The sequence below is a fragment of the Pelodiscus sinensis genome, unplaced genomic scaffold (assembly GCF_049634645.1).
Source record: "Pelodiscus sinensis isolate JC-2024 unplaced genomic scaffold, ASM4963464v1 ctg99, whole genome shotgun sequence".
Classification (NCBI taxonomy): domain Eukaryota; kingdom Metazoa; phylum Chordata; order Testudines; family Trionychidae; genus Pelodiscus; species Pelodiscus sinensis.
In genome coordinates this window covers 39,077-56,401 of record NW_027465830.1, presented here as the reverse complement: position 1 = coordinate 56,401, position 17,325 = coordinate 39,077, and the positions used below count along the sequence as shown (strand labels likewise).

Genomic DNA, 17,325 nt, shown 5'->3' with positions numbered 1-17,325 from the left:
CGTCCCTGAGCGGGAAGAACAGCATACGGCAGGCGACTGCTTGGCCCAGAGGGAGCCATCTGAGGCGCCAGCGGAGGGAGTGGGGTAGAGCCTGCAGGGTGATGGGGAAGGCCAAGGGGCAGCTAGCGAGGGGTTTCCGCAGGTGCCTTGGGGGGCAGGCGCTGTGGGAAGGAGCGGGCTCAGGGCTGGCTGGACAAGCTGGGCAGGCCCACGCCCCGGGGCAGAGGGAGTGGGCTGATGCGGTCGCAGTGCCGTTGGCCATTACCTTTGAAAACTCCTGGTGGCGGGGGGGCTGACGCCAGCCAGGGCTCTGCCAAGCGGCTGCTCGCCAGGCGCCAGGAGAGCTGGAGCCGGAGCCCACGTCCGCCCCGCGCTGCGCTCCAGGGGTCGGGGCGTCTGCGGGGGCTCGGGAGCCTTGGCTGGACGTGCTGGCTAAGCTGCGTTTGGGGGACAGGCGGGGGCCTGGCATCCCAAGCGAGGCGGGGGCCAGGCTGTGGGCCGGGATGGCCAGCAGGTCTGCCAAGGCCTCCAGCCTGTCCTCAGGGACGCAGCCCCGGGGCCTGGGGCTGGGGGGCCGGCTCCCCCTCTCTGAGGCGAGGCTGTTGTGTCCCCAGGATGACATCCTGTCCTTCGAGCCGGACAGGCAGGCCGTGTACCAGCAGGTGTACCGGCCCGTCTACTTCCAGCTGGTGGACGTGCTGCTGCACAAAGCCCAGTTCCCCTCCGACGAGGAGTACGGCTTCTGGTCTGCCGACGAGAAGGAGCAGTTCCGCATCTACAGGTGGGCCGGGCCGGGCCGGGCGCTGCGCTGTGCTCCGGGGGTGGCCTGGCCTCGGCAGGACTGCAGCCCCCACGGGCGCTTGGGGAGGAGCATGGGCCAAGCTCTCCGGGGCCACGGGCTGTGACTTGCTCTTGTGGGGCAGGGGTTTGGCGCCGGGCGACGGGGAGGTGCCGGAGCGCTCTGACGGCAGGGCGGTGCCTCGCGGGGGGAGCGCAACAGGCAGAGGGGCCCCTACCCGCTGCTATGGTAGCTGGGCCCAGGACCTTTGCGGGGAGGGGACTGGGGGTAGGGGGCGGGCGGGGGGGAAGGGAGGGCGGCCAGCGGCAGAGCACCGGGGAGGAGGCGGCAGGGGGCCGGGGGGCAGGCGGCGGAGGGCCGGGGGGGTCCAGGGGGCAGGCGGCGGAGGGCCGGGGGGGTCCGGGGGGCAGGCGGCGGAGGGCCGGGGGGCAGGCGGCAGAGGGCCGGGGGGGTCCGGGGGGCAGGCGGCAGAGGGCCGGGGGGCCGGGGGGCAGGCGGCACTGGCCCGTGTGTTTCCCTCGGCAGGGTGGACATCTCCGACACCCTGATGTACGTGTACGAGATGCTGGGAGCGGAGCTGCTGAGCAGCCTGTACGACAAGCTGGGCCGTCTCCTCACCAGCACGGAGCAGCCCTCGTCCTGGCAGGTGCGTGAGGCGCCTGGCTCCCGACCGGCTCTGCCAGGGGCTGCTGCCATTGCGTTCCCAGCTCCCCACAGCTGACGCCCTGCCCTCTGCATGGGGGGGTTTGGGGGTGCCCAGCGACTGCACTGTGGCCTACAGAGGCAACAGGTCTGTGGGAGACCACCGGGGACTCTGCTTTGCATGGCCTGGCAACCCTCTTGGCCGGCCTGGGCCCCAGCCCTGCCGGTGCCCCTCACTCCCGACCCACGGCCCCTGCCAGGCCCCCTCCCGACCCACGGCCCCTGCCGGGCCCCCCCACCAGCCCTGCCGGTGCCCCTTACTCCCGACCCACGGCCCCTGCCGGGCCCCCCCCCCCCAGCCCTGCTGGTGCCCCTTACTCCCGACCCACGGCCCCTCCAGACCTGCCAGGGTCCCTCACTCCCGACCCACAGGCCCTGCCAGGCCCTCCCCCCCAGCCCTGCCGGTGCCCTTCACTCCTGGCCCACGGCCCCTGCCAGCCCAGCCTTGTCCCCCCCAGCCCTGCCGGTGCCCCTCACTCCCGACCAGCTGAAATTCCCGCACCAGCACCTGAGCTGGGCAGGGCATGTGACGGCGCGTTGGGGGTTCCCCGTCTCCTGCACCCCGAAATGGCACAAACAGACTGCACCAGCCAGTGGAATTGAGGGGGGTTTATTGCTCCTCCAGCACAGCGCAGCACAGCACAGATGTAATCTGGTTACAGGGACTGGGGCTAAGAGGCCTCAGTGCCCCCCCTTGAGATAGGGGAGTCCCAGCCCCCTCCCCAGCTCCTTATACCCTGCCTTCCAGCCAGGAACTAACCAACCCTCTTCCAGCCCTGCCCCACAGCCAGGGCAGCATCCACCTTCCTTTGTTCCTCTCCATGGGGGGTGTCTGGCCACTGGTTCAACAAGTTTGGCATTACCTCTGCCTAGCGAGGTTTTCCCTGCTGGGTCTTGCTCCAGACAGCAGGGGTCACCACAGCCCAGCAAGTACCCCCACTACGTCACACCCCTCACTCCTGACCAGCTGAAATTCCCGCACCAGCACCTGAGCTGGGCAGGGCAGGCGCTCCTTGGGGCGCAGGCTGGGGGCGGGGCAGGGCAGGCGCTCCTCGGGGCGCAGGCTGGGGGTGGGGCGGGGCGGGTGCTTCTCGGGGCGCAGGCTGGGGGTGGGGCGGGGCGGGCGCTCCTGGGGGCGCAGGCTGGGGGCGGGGCGGGCGCTCCTCGGGGCGCAGGCTGGGGGCGGGGCGGGCGCAGGCTGGGGGCGGGGCGGGCGCTCCTGGGGGCGCAGGCCGGGGGTGGGGCGGGGCGGGCGCTCCTCGGGGCGCAGGCTGGGGGCGGGGCGGGGCGGGCGCTCCTGGGGGCGCAGGCTGGGGGCGGGGCGGGGCGGGCGCTCCTCGGGGCGCAGGCCGGGGGCGGGGCGGGGCGGGCGCTCCTGGGGGCGCAGGCTGGGGGCGGGGCGGGGCGGGCGCTCCTGGGGGCGCAGGCTGGGGGCGGGGCGGGCGCTCCTCAGGGCGCAGGCTGGGGGCGGGGCGGGCGCTCCTGGGGGCGCAGGCTGGGGGCGGGGCGGGCGCTCCTCGGGGCGCAGGCTGGGGGCGGGGCAGGGCGGGCGCTCCTCGGGGCGCAGGCCGGGGGCGGGGCGGGGCGGGCGCTCCTCGGGGCGCAGGCCGGGGGCGGGGCGGGGCGGGTGCTCCTCGGGGCGCAGGCTGGGGGCGGGGCGGGGCGGGCGCTCCTCGGGGCGCAGGCCGGGGGCGGGGCGGGGCGGGCGCAGGCTGGGGGCGGGGCGGGCGCTCCTCGGGGCGCAGGCTGGGGGCGGGGCGGGGCGGGGCGCTCCTCGGGGCGCAGGCTGGGGGCGGGGCGGGCGCTCCTCGGGGCGCAGGCTGGGGGCGGGGCGGGGCGGGCGCTCCTGGGGGCGCAGGCTGTGACCGGGGTGTCCGTCCCAGCAGCACACGGAAGCCTTGCTCTACGGGTTCCAGTCCATCGCCGAGACCATGGACGTGAACTATTCGGACGTGGTGCCGGGCCTGATCGGCCTCATCCCCCGCATCAGCATCAGCAACGTGCAGCTGGCCGACACGGTCATGTTCACCATCGGTGAGTGCCGGGGGCGGCGGGGCCCTCGTCTCCTCCCGCGGCCCGGCCCTGCTCCCCCCACTGCCGTGCGTCATGGTGCAGCTGCTCCCGGGGTGGCGCCTGAGCGTGGGCCCAGGCCTCACCCCCTCCTTGGTCTGAAACACCCCCTGCTCCCAGCCCCCAGCCCCCAGCCCCAGGCGGCCGCGCCCCGGCTTTGCTCCCATTGCTCCACCTCGCCCAGGAGTCAGGCTACGGGGGCCTCAGAGACCAGCCCTGCACACGGACACACGGTCCCTTCCCTGCGGCCAGCGGGGTCACCCCCAGTGAAACCCGCCCGGCGGGCCCAGGGTTCCGGCAGCAGACAGTCACACTTGCCCCCGAGCGCCTCGGCTTCCCGCCCCGGAGCCCGGCCCCGCCCCTGACCTGCCTCCCGCCCGCTGTGCGCAGGGGCCCTGTCCGAGTGGCTGGCTGACCACCCCGTCATGATCAACAACGTGCTGCCGCTGGTGCTGCAGGCCCTGGGCAACCCCGAGCTCTCCATCTCCAGCGTCTCCACCCTGAAGAAGATCTGCCGGGAGTGCAAGTACGACCTGCCCCCCTACGCCGCCAACATCGTGGCCGTGTCCCAGGTAGGGCCGGGCCCCTGGGCCCCCGGGCTGGGCAGGGACAGGAGCTGCTGAGCGCTGGGGGGCAGGCTGGCCGGCCGCTGAGCACGTGACTCCCGTCTGGGCTGTCGTGCTGCACTCGGCGGGGTCCGGCCCGGCCCCAGGACTGTGCTCCAGGCTGGGGCCCTGCCTGCCTGCCCCACAGGGGCGCCTCTTACACCGCCTCCTGAGTGCGGAGCGCCCCGGCCGTGCCACGTGGGCTGTGCCCAGGGGCCTGCTCGGTGCCAGGCAGCAGCCACGACACGGGAGTCGTTTGCTCCTGATCCCGCCCTAGGCCCTGCTTATCTTGCCCTGGGGCTCCCTCCGGGCCCTGCCTGGGAGCTGAGAGCCGCGAGCCCCATCTGTGCTGTTCGAAAGCCCTGCCCAAGAGCCAGGTGCCGGCTGTCCCTGGGCCGCTGCATCGGGCTGGGGGTGGCTGTGCCTCCTGAGGCCCCTGCCGCATGCTCGGGGGGGGGGGGGAACCTGAGACTCAGCGATTCAGCCGCCCTCCCTCTCTCTCTCCCTCCGCTTCAGGACGTGCTAATGAAGCAGATCCACAAGGTAAGGCTCCTTCCCTCCTTCGCAGCACCCCCCGCCCACGGGCCCCTGCCCACGCCCAGCCCCACACGGCAGAGCCAGGCCTGCCCACGGGCCCCTGCCCACCCGCAGCCCCACACGGCAGAGCCAGGCCTGCCCACGGGCCCCTGCCCACCCCCAGCCCCGCACGGCAGAGCCAGGCCTGCCCACGGGCCCCTGCCCACCCCCAGCCCCACACGGCAGAGCCAGGCCTGCCCACGGGCCCCTGCCCACCCCAGCCCCGCACGGCAGAGCCAGGCCTGCCCACGGGCCCCTGCCCACCCCCAGCCCCGCACGGCAGAGCCAGGCTTGCCCACGGGCCCCTGCCCACGCCCAGCCCCGCACGGCAGAGCCAGGCCTGCCCACGGGCCCCTGCCCACCCCCAGCCCCACACGGCAGAGCCAGGCCTGCCCACGGGCCCCTGCCCACCCCCAGCCCCGCACGGCAGAGCCAGGCCTGCCCACGGGCCCCTGCCCACCCCAGCCCTGCACGGCAGAGCCAGGCCTGCCCACGGGCCCCTGCCCACCCCCAGCCCCGCACGGCAGAGCCAGGCCTGCCCACGGGCCCCTGCCCACCCGCAGCCCCGCACGGCAGAGCCAGGCCTGCCCACGGGCCCCTGCCCACGCCCAGCCCCGCACGGCAGAGCCAGGCCTGCCCACGGGCCCCTGCCCACGCCCAGCCCCGCACGGCAGAGCCAGGCCTGCCCACGGGCCCCTGCCCGCCCCCAGCCCCGCACGGCAGAGCCAGGCCTGCCCACGGGCCCCTGCCCACCCCCAGCCCCGCACGGCAGAGCCAGGCCTGCCCACGGGCCCCTGCCCACCCCCAGCCCCGCACGGCAGAGCCAGGCCTGCCCACGGGCCCCTGCCCGCCCCCAGCCCCGCACGGCAGAGCCAGGCCTGCCCACGGGCCCCTGCCCACGCCCAGCCCCGCACGGCAGAGCCAGGCCTGCCCACGGGCCCCTGCCCGCCCCCAGCCCCGCACGGCAGAGCCAGGCCTGCCCACGGGCCCCTGCCCACCCGCAGCCCCGCACGGCAGAGCCAGGCCTGCCCACGGGCCCCTGCCCGCCCCCAGCCCAGCACGGCAGAGCCAGGCCTGCCCACGGGCCCCTGCCCGCCCCCAGCCCAGCACGGCAGAGCCAGGCCTGCCCACGGGCCCCTGCCCACCCCCAGCCCCGCACGGCAGAGCCAGGCCTGCCCACGGGCCCCTGCCCACCCCAGCCCCGCACGGCAGAGCCAGGCCTGCCCACGGGCCCCTGCCCGCCCCCAGCCCCGCACGGCAGAGCCAGGCCTGCCCACGGGCCCCTGCCCACGCCCAGCCCCGCACGGCAGAGCCAGGCCTGCCCACGGGCCCCTGCCCACCCCCAGCCCCGCACGGCAGAGCCAGGCCTGCCCACGGGCCCCTGCCCGCCCCCAGCCCCGCACGGCAGAGCCAGGCCTGCCCACGGGCCCCTGCCCACGCCCAGCCCAGCACGGCAGAGCCAGGCCTGCCCACGGGCCCCTGCCCACGCCCAGCCCAGCACGGCAGAGCCAGGCCTGCCCACGGGCCCCTGCCCACCCGCAGCCCCGCACGGCAGAGCCAGGCCTGCCCACGGGCCCCTGCCCGCCCCCAGCCCCGCACGGCAGAGCCAGGCCTGCCCACGGGCCCCTGCCCACCCCAGCCCCGCACGGCAGAGCCAGGCCTGCCCACGGGCCCCTGCCCGCCCCCAGCCCCGCACGGCAGAGCCAGGCCTGCCCACGGGCCCCTGCCCACCCCCCAGCCCCGCACGGCAGAGCCAGGGCTGCTCACGGGCCCCTGCCCACGCCCAGCCCCGCACGGCAGAGCCAGGCCTGCCCACGGGCCCCTGCCCGCCCCCAGCCCCGCACGGCAGAGCCAGGCCTGCCCACGGGCCCCTGCCCACCCCCAGCCCCGCACGGCAGAGCCAGGCCTGCCCACGGGCCCCTGCCCGCCCCCAGCCCCACACGGCAGAGCCAGGCCTGCCCACGGGCCCCTGCCCGCCCCCAGCCCCACACGGCAGAGCCAGGCCTGCCCACGGGCCCCTGCCCACCCCCAGCCCAGCACGGCAGAGCCAGGCCTGCCCACGGGCCCCTGCCCACGCCCAGCCCCGCACGGCAGAGCCAGGCCTGCCCACGGGCCCCTGCCCGCCCCCAGCCCCGCACGGCAGAGCCAGGCCTGCCCACGGGCCCCTGCCCGCCCCCAGCCCCGCACGGCAGAGCCAGGCCTGCCCACGGGCCCCTGCCCACGCCCAGCCCCGCACGGCAGAGCCAGGCCTGCCCACGGGCCCCTGCCCGCCCCCAGCCCCGCACGGCAGAGCCAGGCCTGCCCACGGGCCCCTGCCCACCCCCAGCCCCGCACGGCAGAGCCAGGCCTGCCCACGGGCCCCTGCCCACCCCCAGCCCCGCACGGCAGAGCCAGGCCTGCCCACGGGCCCCTGCCCACCCCCCGCCCCGCACGGCAGAGCCAGGCCTGCCCACGGGCCCCTGCCCACGCCCAGCCCCGCACGGCAGAGCCAGGCCTGCCCACGGGCCCCTGCCCACCCCCCCGCCCCGCACGGCAGAGCCAGGCCTGCCCACGGGCCCCTGCCCACGCCCAGCCCCACACGGCAGAGCCAGGCCTGCCCACGAGCCCCTGCCCACGCCCAGCCCCACACGGCAGAGCCAGGCCTGCCCACGGGCCCCTGCCCACCCCCAGCCCAGCACGGCAGAGCCAGGCCTGCCCACGGGCCCCTGCCCACCCCCAGACCCGCACGGCAGAGCCAGGCCTGCCCACGGGCCCCTGCCCACCCCCAGCCCCACACGGCAGAGCCAGGCCTGCCCACGAGCCCCTGCCCACGCCCAGCCCCACACGGCAGAGCCAGGCCTGCCCACGGGCCCCTGCCCACCCCCAGCCCAGCACGGCAGAGCCAGGCCTGCCCACGGGCCCCTGCCCACCCCAGCCCCGCACGGCAGAGCCAGGCCTGCCCACGGGCCCCTGCCCACCCCCAGCCCCGCACGGCAGAGCCAGGCCTGCCCACGGGCCCCTGCCCACGCCCAGCCCCGCACGGCAGAGCCAGGCCTGCCCACGGGCCCCTGCCCACCCCCAGCCCCGCACGGCAGAGCCAGGCCTGCCCACGGGCCCCTGCCCACGCCCAGCCCCGCACGGCAGAGCCAGGCCTGCCCACGGGCCCCTGCCCACCCCCAGCCCCGCACGGCAGAGCCAGGCCTGCCCACGGGCCCCTGCCCGCCCCCAGCCCCGCACGGCAGAGCCAGGCCTGCCCACGGGCCCCTGCCCACGCCCAGCCCAGCACGGCAGAGCCAGGCCTGCCCACGGGCCCCTGCCCACCCCCAGCCCCGCACGGCAGAGCCAGGCCTGCCCACGGGCCCCTGCCCACCCCCAGCCCCGCACGGCAGAGCCAGGCCTGCCCACGGGCCCCTGCCCACCCCCAGCCCCGCACGGCAGAGCCAGGCCTGCCCACGGGCCCCTGCCCGCCCCCAGCCCCGCACGGCAGAGCCAGGCCTGCCCACGGGCCCCTGCCCGCCCCCAGCCCCGCACGGCAGAGCCAGGCCTGCCCACGGGCCCCTGCCCACGCCCAGCCCAGCACGGCAGAGCCAGGCCTGCCCACGGGCCCCTGCCCACGCCCAGCCCCGCACGGCAGAGCCAGGCCTGCCCACGGGCCCCTGCCCACCCCAGCCCCGCACGGCAGAGCCAGGCCTGCCCACGGGCCCCTGCCCACGCCCAGCCCCGCACGGCAGAGCCAGGCCTGCCCACGGGCCCCTGCCCACGCCCAGCCCCGCACGGCAGAGCCAGGCCTGCCCACGGGCCCCTGCCCGCCCCCAGCCCCGCACGGCAGAGCCAGGCCTGCCCACGGGCCCCTGCCCGCCCCCAGCCCCGCACGGCAGAGCCAGGCCTGCCCACGGGCCCCTGCCCACCCCCAGCCCCACACGGCAGAGCCAGGCCTGCCCACGGGCCCCTGCCCACCCCCAGCCCCGCACGGCAGAGCCAGGCCTGCCCACGGGCCCCTGCCCGCCCCCAGCCCCGCACGGCAGAGCCAGGCCTGCCCACGGGCCCCTGCCCGCCCCCAGCCCCGCACGGCAGAGCCAGGCCTGCTCACGGGCCCCTGCCCGCCCCCAGCCCCGCACGGCAGAGCCAGGCCTGCCCACGGGCCCCTGCCCACGCCCAGCCCCGTACGGCAGAGCCAGGCCTGCCCACGGGCCCCTGCCCACGCCCAGCCCCGCACGGCAGAGCCAGGCCTGCCCACGGGCCCCTGCCCACCCCCAGCCCCGCACGGCAGAGCCAGGCCTGCCCACGGGCCCCTGCCCACCCCCAGCCCCGCACGGCAGAGCCAGGCCTGCCCACGGGCCCCTGCCCGCCCCCAGCCCCACACGGCAGAGCCAGGCCTGCCCACGGGCCCCTGCCCACGCCCAGCCCCGCACGGCAGAGCCAGGCCTGCCCACGGGCCCCTGCCCACCCCCAGCCCCGCACGGCAGAGCCAGGCCTGCCCACGGGCCCCTGCCCGCCCCAGCCCCGCACGGCAGAGCCAGGCCTGCCCACGGGCCCCTGCCCACGCCCAGCCCCGCACGGCAGAGCCAGGCCTGCCCACGGGCCCCTGCCCACGCCCAGCCCCGCACGGCAGAGCCAGGCCTGCCCACGGGCCCCTGCCCACGCCCAGCCCCGCACGGCAGAGCCAGGCCTGCCCACGGGCCCCTGCCCACCCCCAGCCCCGCACGGCAGAGCCAGGCCTGCCCACGGGCCCCTGCCCACCCCCAGCCCCGCACGGCAGAGCCAGGCCTGCCCACGGGCCCCTGCCCGCCCCCAGCCCCGCACGGCAGAGCCAGGCCTGCCCACGGGCCCCTGCCCACCCCAGCCCCGCACGGCAGAGCCAGGCCTGCCCACGGGCCCCTGCCCACCCCCAGCCCCGCACGGCAGAGCCAGGCCTGCCCACGGGCCCCTGCCCACGCCCAGCCCAGCACGGCAGAGCCAGGCCTGCCCACGGGCCCCTGCCCGCCCCCAGCCCCACACGGCAGAGCCAGGCCTGCCCACGGGCCCCTGCCCGCCCCAGCCCCGCACGGCAGAGCCAGGCCTGCCCACGGGCCCCTGCCCGCCCCAGCCCCGCACGGCAGAGCCAGGCCTGCCCACGGGCCCCTGCCCCGCCCCAGCCCCGCACGGCAGAGCCAGGCCTGCCCACGGGCCCCTGCCCGCCCCAGCCCCGCACGGCAGAGCCAGGCCTGCCCACGGGCCCCTGCCCGCCCCCAGCCCCGCACGGCAGAGCCAGGCCTGCCCACGGGCCCCTGCCCACGCCCAGCCCCGCACGGCAGAGCCAGGCCTGCCCACGGGCCCCTGCCCACCCGCAGCCCAGCACGGCAGAGCCAGGCCTGCCCACGGGCCCCTGCCCACCCCCAGCCCCGCACGGCAGAGCCAGGCCTGCCCACGGGCCCCTGCCCACCCCAGCCCCACACGGCAGAGCCAGGCCTGCCCACGGGCCCCTGCCCACCCCCAGCCCCGCACGGCAGAGCCAGGCCTGCCCACGGGCCCCTGCCCACGCCCAGCCCCGCACGGCAGAGCCAGGCCTGCCCACGGGCCCCTGCCCACCCCCAGCCCCGCACGGCAGAGCCAGGCCTGCCCACGGGCCCCTGCCCACCCCCAGCCCCGCACGGCAGAGCCAGGCCTGCCCACGGGCCCCTGCCCACCCCAGCCCCACACGGCAGAGCCAGGCCTGCCCACGGGCCCCTGCCCACCCCAGCCCTGCATGGCAGAGCCAGGCCTGCCCACGGGCCCCTGCCCACGCCCAGCCCCGCACGGCAGAGCCAGGCCTGCCCACGGGCCCCTGCCCGCCCCCAGCCCCACACGGCAGAGCCAGGCCTGCCCACGGGCCCCTGCCCACCCCCCACCCCGCACGGCAGAGCCAGGCCTGCTCACGGGCCCCTGCCCACCCCCAGCCCCGCACGGCAGAGCCAGGCCTGCCCACGGGCCCCTGCCCGCCCCCAGCCCCGCACGGCAGAGCCAGGCCTGCCCACGGGCCCCTGCCCACCCCCAGCCCCGCACGGCAGAGCCAGGCCTGCCCACGGGCCCCTGCCCACCCCCAGCCCAGCACGGCAGAGCCAGGCCTGCCCACGGGCCCCTGCCCACGCCCAGCCCCGCACGGCAGAGCCAGGCCTGCCCACGGGCCCCTGCCCACGCCCAGCCCCGCACGGCAGAGCCAGGCCTGCCCACGAGCCCCTGCCCGCCCCCAGCCCCGCACGGCAGAGCCAGGCCTGCCCACGGGCCCCTGCCCACGCCCAGCCCCGCACGGCAGAGCCAGGCCTGCCCACGAGCCCCTGCCCGCCCCCAGCCCCGCACGGCAGAGCCAGGCCTGCCCACGGGCCCCTGCCCACGCCCAGCCCAGCACGGCAGAGCCAGGCCTGCCCACGGGCCCCTGCCCACCCCAGCCCCGCACGGCAGAGCCAGGCCTGCCCACGGGCCCCTGCCCACCCCCAGCCCAGCACGGCAGAGCCAGGCCTGCCCACGGGCCCCTGCCCACCCCCAGCCCCGCACGGCAGAGCCAGGCCTGCCCACGGGCCCCTGCCCGCCCCCAGCCCCGCACGGCAGAGCCAGGCCTGCCCACGGGCCCCTGCCCACGCCCAGCCCCGCACGGCAGAGCCAGGCCTGCCCACGGGCCCCTGCCCGCCCCCAGCCCCGCACGGCAGAGCCAGGCCTGCCCACGGGCCCCTGCCCACCCCCAGCCCCGCACGGCAGAGCCAGGCCTGCCCACGGGCCCCTGCCCGCCCCCAGCCCCGCACGGCAGAGCCAGGCCTGCCCACGGGCCCCTGCCCACCCCCAGCCCCGCACGGCAGAGCCAGGCCTGCCCACGGGCCCCTGCCCACCCCCCAGCCCCGCACGGCAGAGCCAGGCCTGCCCACGGGCCCCTGCCCACCCCCAGCCCCGCACGGCAGAGCCAGGCCTGCCCACGGGCCCCTGCCCACGCCCAGCCCCGCACGGCAGAGCCAGGCCTGCCCACGGGCCCCTGCCCACGCCCAGCCCCGCACGGCAGAGCCAGGCCTGCCCACGGGCCCCTGCCCGCCCCCAGCCCCACACGGCAGAGCCAGGCCTGCCCACGGGCCCCTGCCCACCCCCCAGCCCCGCACGGCAGAGCCAGGCCTGCCCACGGGCCCCTGCCCGCCCCCAGCCCCGCACGGCAGAGCCAGGCCTGCCCACGGGCCCCTGCCCGCCCCCAGCCCCACACGGCAGAGCCAGGCCTGCCCACGGGCCCCTGCCCACCCCCAGCCCCACACGGCAGAGCCAGGCCTGCCCACGGGCCCCTGCCCACCCCCAGCCCCGCACGGCAGAGCCAGGCCTGCCCACGGGCCCCTGCCCACCCCAGCCCCGCACGGCAGAGCCAGGCCTGCCCACGGGCCCCTGCCCACCCCCAGCCCCGCACGGCAGAGCCAGGCCTGCCCACGGGCCCCTGCCCACCCCAGCCCCGCACGGCAGAGCCAGGCCTGCCCACGGGCCCCTGCCCACGCCCAGCCCCGCACGGCAGAGCCAGGCCTGCCCACGGGCCCCTGCCCCACGCCCAGCCCCGCACGGCAGAGCCAGGCCTGCCCACGGGCCCCTGCCCACCCCCAGCCCTGCATGGCAGAGCCAGGCCTGCCCACGGGCCCCTGCCCGCCCCCAGCCCCGCACGGCAGAGCCAGGCCTGCCCACGGGCCCCTGCCCACCCCCAGCCCCGCACGGCAGAGCCAGGCCTGCCCACGGGCCCCTGCCCGCCCCCAGCCCCGCACGGCAGAGCCAGGCCTGCCCACGGGCCCCTGCCCGCCCCCAGCCCCGCACGGCAGAGCCAGGCCTGCCCACGGGCCCCTGCCCACCCCCAGCCCCGCACGGCAGAGCCAGGCCTGCCCACGGGCCCCTGCCCACCCGCAGCCCCGCACGGCAGAGCCAGGCCTGCCCACGGGCCCCTGCCCGCCCCAGCCCCGCACGGCAGAGCCAGGCCTGCCCACGGGCCCCTGCCCACCCCAGCCCCGCACGGCAGAGCCAGGCCTGCCCACGGGCCCCTGCCCACCCCAGCCCCGCACGGCAGAGCCAGGCCTGCCCACGGGCCCCTGCCCACCCCCAGCCCCGCACGGCAGAGCCAGGCCTGCCCACGGGCCCCTGCCCGCCCCCAGCCCCGCACGGCAGAGCCAGGCCTGCCCACGGGCCCCTGCCCGCCCCCCAGCCCCGCACGGCAGAGCCAGGCCTGCCCACGGGCCCCTGCCCGCCCCCAGCCCAGCACGGCAGAGCCAGGCCTGCCCACGGGCCCCTGCCCACCCCCAGCCCAGCACGGCAGAGCCAGGCCTGCCCACGGGCCCCTGCCCGCCCCCAGCCCCGCACGGCAGAGCCAGGCCTGCCCACGGGCCCCTGCCCACCCCCAGCCCCGCACGGCAGAGCCAGGCCTGCCCACGGGCCCCTGCCCACGCCCAGCCCCGCACGGCAGAGCCAGGCCTGCCCACGGGCCCCTGCCCGCCCCCAGCCCAGCACGGCAGAGCCAGGCCTGCCCACGGGCCCCTGCCCACCCCCAGCCCCGCACGGCAGAGCCAGGCCTGCCCACGGGCCCCTGCCCACCCCCAGCCCCGCACGGCAGAGCCAGGCCTGCTCACGGGCCCCTGCCCACGCCCAGCCCAGCACGGCAGAGCCAGGCCTGCCCACGGGCCCCTGCCCACCCCAGCCCAGCACGGCAGAGCCAGGCCTGCCCACGGGCCCCTGCCCGCCCCCAGCCCCGCACGGCAGAGCCAGGCCTGCCCACGGGCCCCTGCCCACCCCCAGCCCAGCACGGCAGAGCCAGGCCTGCCCACGGGCCCCTGCCCGCCCCCAGCCCCGCACGGCAGAGCCAGGCCTGCCCACGGGCCCCTGCCCGCCCCCAGCCCCACACGGCAGAGCCAGGCCTGCCCACGGGCCCCTGCCCGCCCCCAGCCCCGCACGGCAGAGCCAGGCCTGCCCACGGGCCCCTGCCCACCCCAGCCCCGCACGGCAGAGCCAGGCCTGCCCACGGGCCCCTGCCCACCCCCAGCCCCGCACGGCAGAGCCAGGCCTGCCCACGGGCCCCTGCCCACCCCAGCCCCGCACGGCAGAGCCAGGCCTGCCCACGGGCCCCTGCCCACGCCCAGCCCCGCACGGCAGAGCCAGGCCTGCCCACGGGCCCCTGCCCACCCCCAGCCCCGCACGGCAGAGCCAGGCCTGCCCACGGGCCCCTGCCCACCCCCAGCCCCGCACGGCAGAGCCAGGCCTGCCCACGGGCCCCTGCCCGCCCCCCAGCCCCGCACGGCAGAGCCAGGCCTGCCCACGGGCCCCTGCCCACCCCCAGCCCCGCACGGCAGAGCCAGGCCTGCCCACGGGCCCCTGCCCACGCCCAGCCCCACACGGCAGAGCCAGGCCTGCCCACGGGCCCCTGCCCACCCCCAGCCCCGCACGGCAGAGCCAGGCCTGCCCACGGGCCCCTGCCCGCCCCCAGCCCCGCACGGCAGAGCCAGGCCTGCCCACGGGCCCCTGCCCACCCCCAGCCCCGCACGGCAGAGCCAGGCCTGCCCACGGGCCCCTGCCCACGCCCCAGCCCCGCACGGCAGAGCCAGGCCTGCCCACGGGCCCCTGCCCACCCCCAGCCCCGCACGGCAGAGCCAGGCCTGCCCACGGGCCCCTGCCCACGCCCAGCCCCGCACGGCAGAGCCAGGCCTGCCCACGGGCCCCTGCCCACGCCCAGCCCCGCACGGCAGAGCCAGGCCTGCCCACGGGCCCCTGCCCGCCCCCAGCCCCGCACGGCAGAGCCAGGCCTGCCCACGGGCCCCTGCCCACCCCCAGCCCAGCACGGCAGAGCCAGGCCTGCCCACGGGCCCCTGCCCACCCCAGCCCCGCACGGCAGAGCCAGGCCTGCCCACGGGCCCCTGCCCACGCCCCAGCCCCGCACGGCAGAGCCAGGCCTGCCCACGGGCCCCTGCCCACCCCCAGCCCCACACGGCAGAGCCAGGCCTGCCCACGGGCCCCTGCCCGCCCCCAGCCCCGCACGGCAGAGCCAGGCCTGCCCACGGGCCCCTGCCCACCCCGCAGCCCCGCACGGCAGAGCCAGGCCTGCCCACGGGCCCCTGCCCACGCCCAGCCCCGCACGGCAGAGCCAGGCCTGCCCACGGGCCCCTGCCCACCCCCAGCCCCGCACGGCAGAGCCAGGCCTGCCCACGGGCCCCTGCCCACCCCCAGCCCAGCACGGCAGAGCCAGGCCTGCCCACGGGCCCCTGCCCGCCCCAGCCCCGCACGGCAGAGCCAGGCCTGCCCACGGGCCCCTGCCCACCCCAGCCCCACACGGCAGAGCCAGGCCTGCCCACGGGCCCCTGCCCACCCCAGCCCCTGCATGGCAGAGCCAGGCCTGCCCACGGGCCCCTGCCCACGCCCAGCCCCGCACGGCAGAGCCAGGCCTGCCCACGGGCCCCTGCCCACCCCCAGCCCCGCACGGCAGAGCCAGGCCTGCCCACGGGCCCCTGCCCACCCCCCAGCCCCGCACGGCAGAGCCAGGCCTGCCCACGGGCCCCTGCCCACCCGCAGCCCCGCACGGCAGAGCCAGGCCTGCCCACGGGCCCCTGCCCACCCCCAGCCCCGCACGGCAGAGCCAGGCCTGCCCACGGGCCCCTGCCCACGCCCAGCCCCGCACGGCAGAGCCAGGCCTGCCCACGGGCCCCTGCCCACGCCCAGCCCCGCACGGCAGAGCCAGGCCTGCCCACGGGCCCCTGCCCGCCCCCAGCCCCGCACGGCAGAGCCAGGCCTGCCCACGGGCCCCTGCCCACCCCCAGCCCCGCACGGCAGAGCCAGGCCTGCCCACGGGCCCCTGCCCGCCCCCAGCCCGCACGGCAGAGCCAGGCCTGCCCACGGGCCCCTGCCCACCCCCAGCCCCGCACGGCAGAGCCAGGCCTGCCCACGGGCCCCTGCCCGCCCCCAGCCCCGCACGGCAGAGCCAGGCCTGCCCACGGGCCCCTGCCCACCCCCAGCCCCGCACGGCAGAGCCAGGCCTGCCCACGGGCCCCTGCCCGCCCCCAGCCCCGCACGGCAGAGCCAGGCCTGCCCACGGGCCCCTGCCCGCCCCCAGCCCCGCACGGCAGAGCCAGGCCTGCCCACGGGCCCCTGCCCACCCCCAGCCCCGCACGGCAGAGCCAGGCCTGCCCACGGGCCCCTGCCCACCCCCAGCCCCGCACGGCAGAGCCAGGCCTGCCCACGGGCCCCTGCCCACCCCCAGCCCCGCACGGCAGAGCCAGGCCTGCCCACGGGCCCCTGCCCGCCCCCAGCCCCGCACGGCAGAGCCAGGCCTGCCCACGGGCCCCTGCCCACGCCCAGCCCCGCACGGCAGAGCCAGGCCTGCCCACGGGCCCCTGCCCACGCCCAGCCCCGCACGGCAGAGCCAGGCCTGCCCACGGGCCCCTGCCCGCCCCCAGCCCCGCACGGCAGAGCCAGGCCTGCCCACGGGCCCCTGCCCACGCCCAGCCCCACACGGCAGAGCCAGGCCTGCCCACGGGCCCCTGCCCGCCCCCAGCCCCGCACGGCAGAGCCAGGCCTGCCCACGGGCCCCTGCCCACGCCCAGCCCCACACGGCAGAGCCAGGCCTGCCCACGGGCCCCTGCCCACCCCCAGCCCCGCACGGCAGAGCCAGGCCTGCCCACGGGCCCCTCCCCGCCCCCAGCCCCGCACGGCAGAGCCAGGCCTGCCCACGGGCCCCTGCCCACGCCCAGCCCCGCACGGCAGAGCCAGGCCTGCCCACGGGCCCCTGCCCACCCCCAGCCCCGCACGGCAGAGCCAGGCCTGCCCCACGGGCCCCTGCCCACCCCCAGCCCCGCACGGCAGAGCCAGGCCTGCCCACGGGCCCCTGCCCACGCCCAGCCCCGCACGGCAGAGCCAGGCCTGCCCACGGGCCCCTGCCCGCCCCCAGCCCCGCACGGCAGAGCCAGGCCTGCCCACGGGCCCCTGCCCACCCCCAGCCCAGCACGGCAGAGCCAGGCCTGCCCACGGGCCCCTGCCCACCCCAGCCCCGCACGGCAGAGCCAGGCCTGCCCACGGGCCCCTGCCCACGCCCAGCCCCGCACGGCAGAGCCAGGCCTGCCCACGGGCCCCTGCCCACCCCCAGCCCCACACGGCAGAGCCAGGCCTGCCCACGGGCCCCTGCCCGCCCCCAGCCCCGCACGGCAGAGCCAGGCCTGCCCACGGGCCCCTGCCCACCCCCAGCCCCGCACGGCAGAGCCAGGCCTGCCCACGGGCCCCTGCCCACCCGCAGCCCCGCACGGCAGAGCCAGGCCTGCTCACGGGCCCCTGCCCACGCCCAGCCCCGCACGGCAGAGCCAGGCCTGCCCACGGGCCCCTGCCCACCCCAGCCCCGCACGGCAGAGCCAGGCCTGCCCACGGGCCCCTGCCCACCCCCAGCCCCGCACGGCAGAGCCAGGCCTGCCCACGGGCCCCTGCCCGCCCCCAGCCCCGCACGGCAGAGCCAGGCCTGCCCACGGGCCCCTGCCCGCCCCCAGCCCCGCACGGCAGAGCCAGGCCTGCCCACGGGCCCCTGCCCACGCCCAGCCCCGCACGGCAGAGCCAGGCCTGCCCACGGGCCCCTGCCCACCCCCAGCCCCGCACGGCAGAGCCAGG

General features: G+C 79.6%; 1 protein-coding gene across 1 annotated transcript in view; it reads left to right on the top strand.

Moving 5' to 3' along the window:
* IPO13 (importin 13) overlaps positions 1–17,325 on the top strand; it is a gene marked incomplete at its 3' end in the record, with an annotated part of 81,322 nt that overhangs the window by 25,109 nt on the left and 38,888 nt on the right. Inside the window, exons 5-9 of the mRNA XM_075914636.1 lie at positions 615–781; positions 1,325–1,445; positions 3,388–3,535; positions 3,962–4,143; positions 4,693–4,719. Coding sequence (XP_075770751.1) covers positions 615–781; positions 1,325–1,445; positions 3,388–3,535; positions 3,962–4,143; positions 4,693–4,719 — 645 coding nt within the window. The remainder of the gene's footprint in view (positions 1–614; positions 782–1,324; positions 1,446–3,387; positions 3,536–3,961; positions 4,144–4,692; positions 4,720–17,325) is intronic.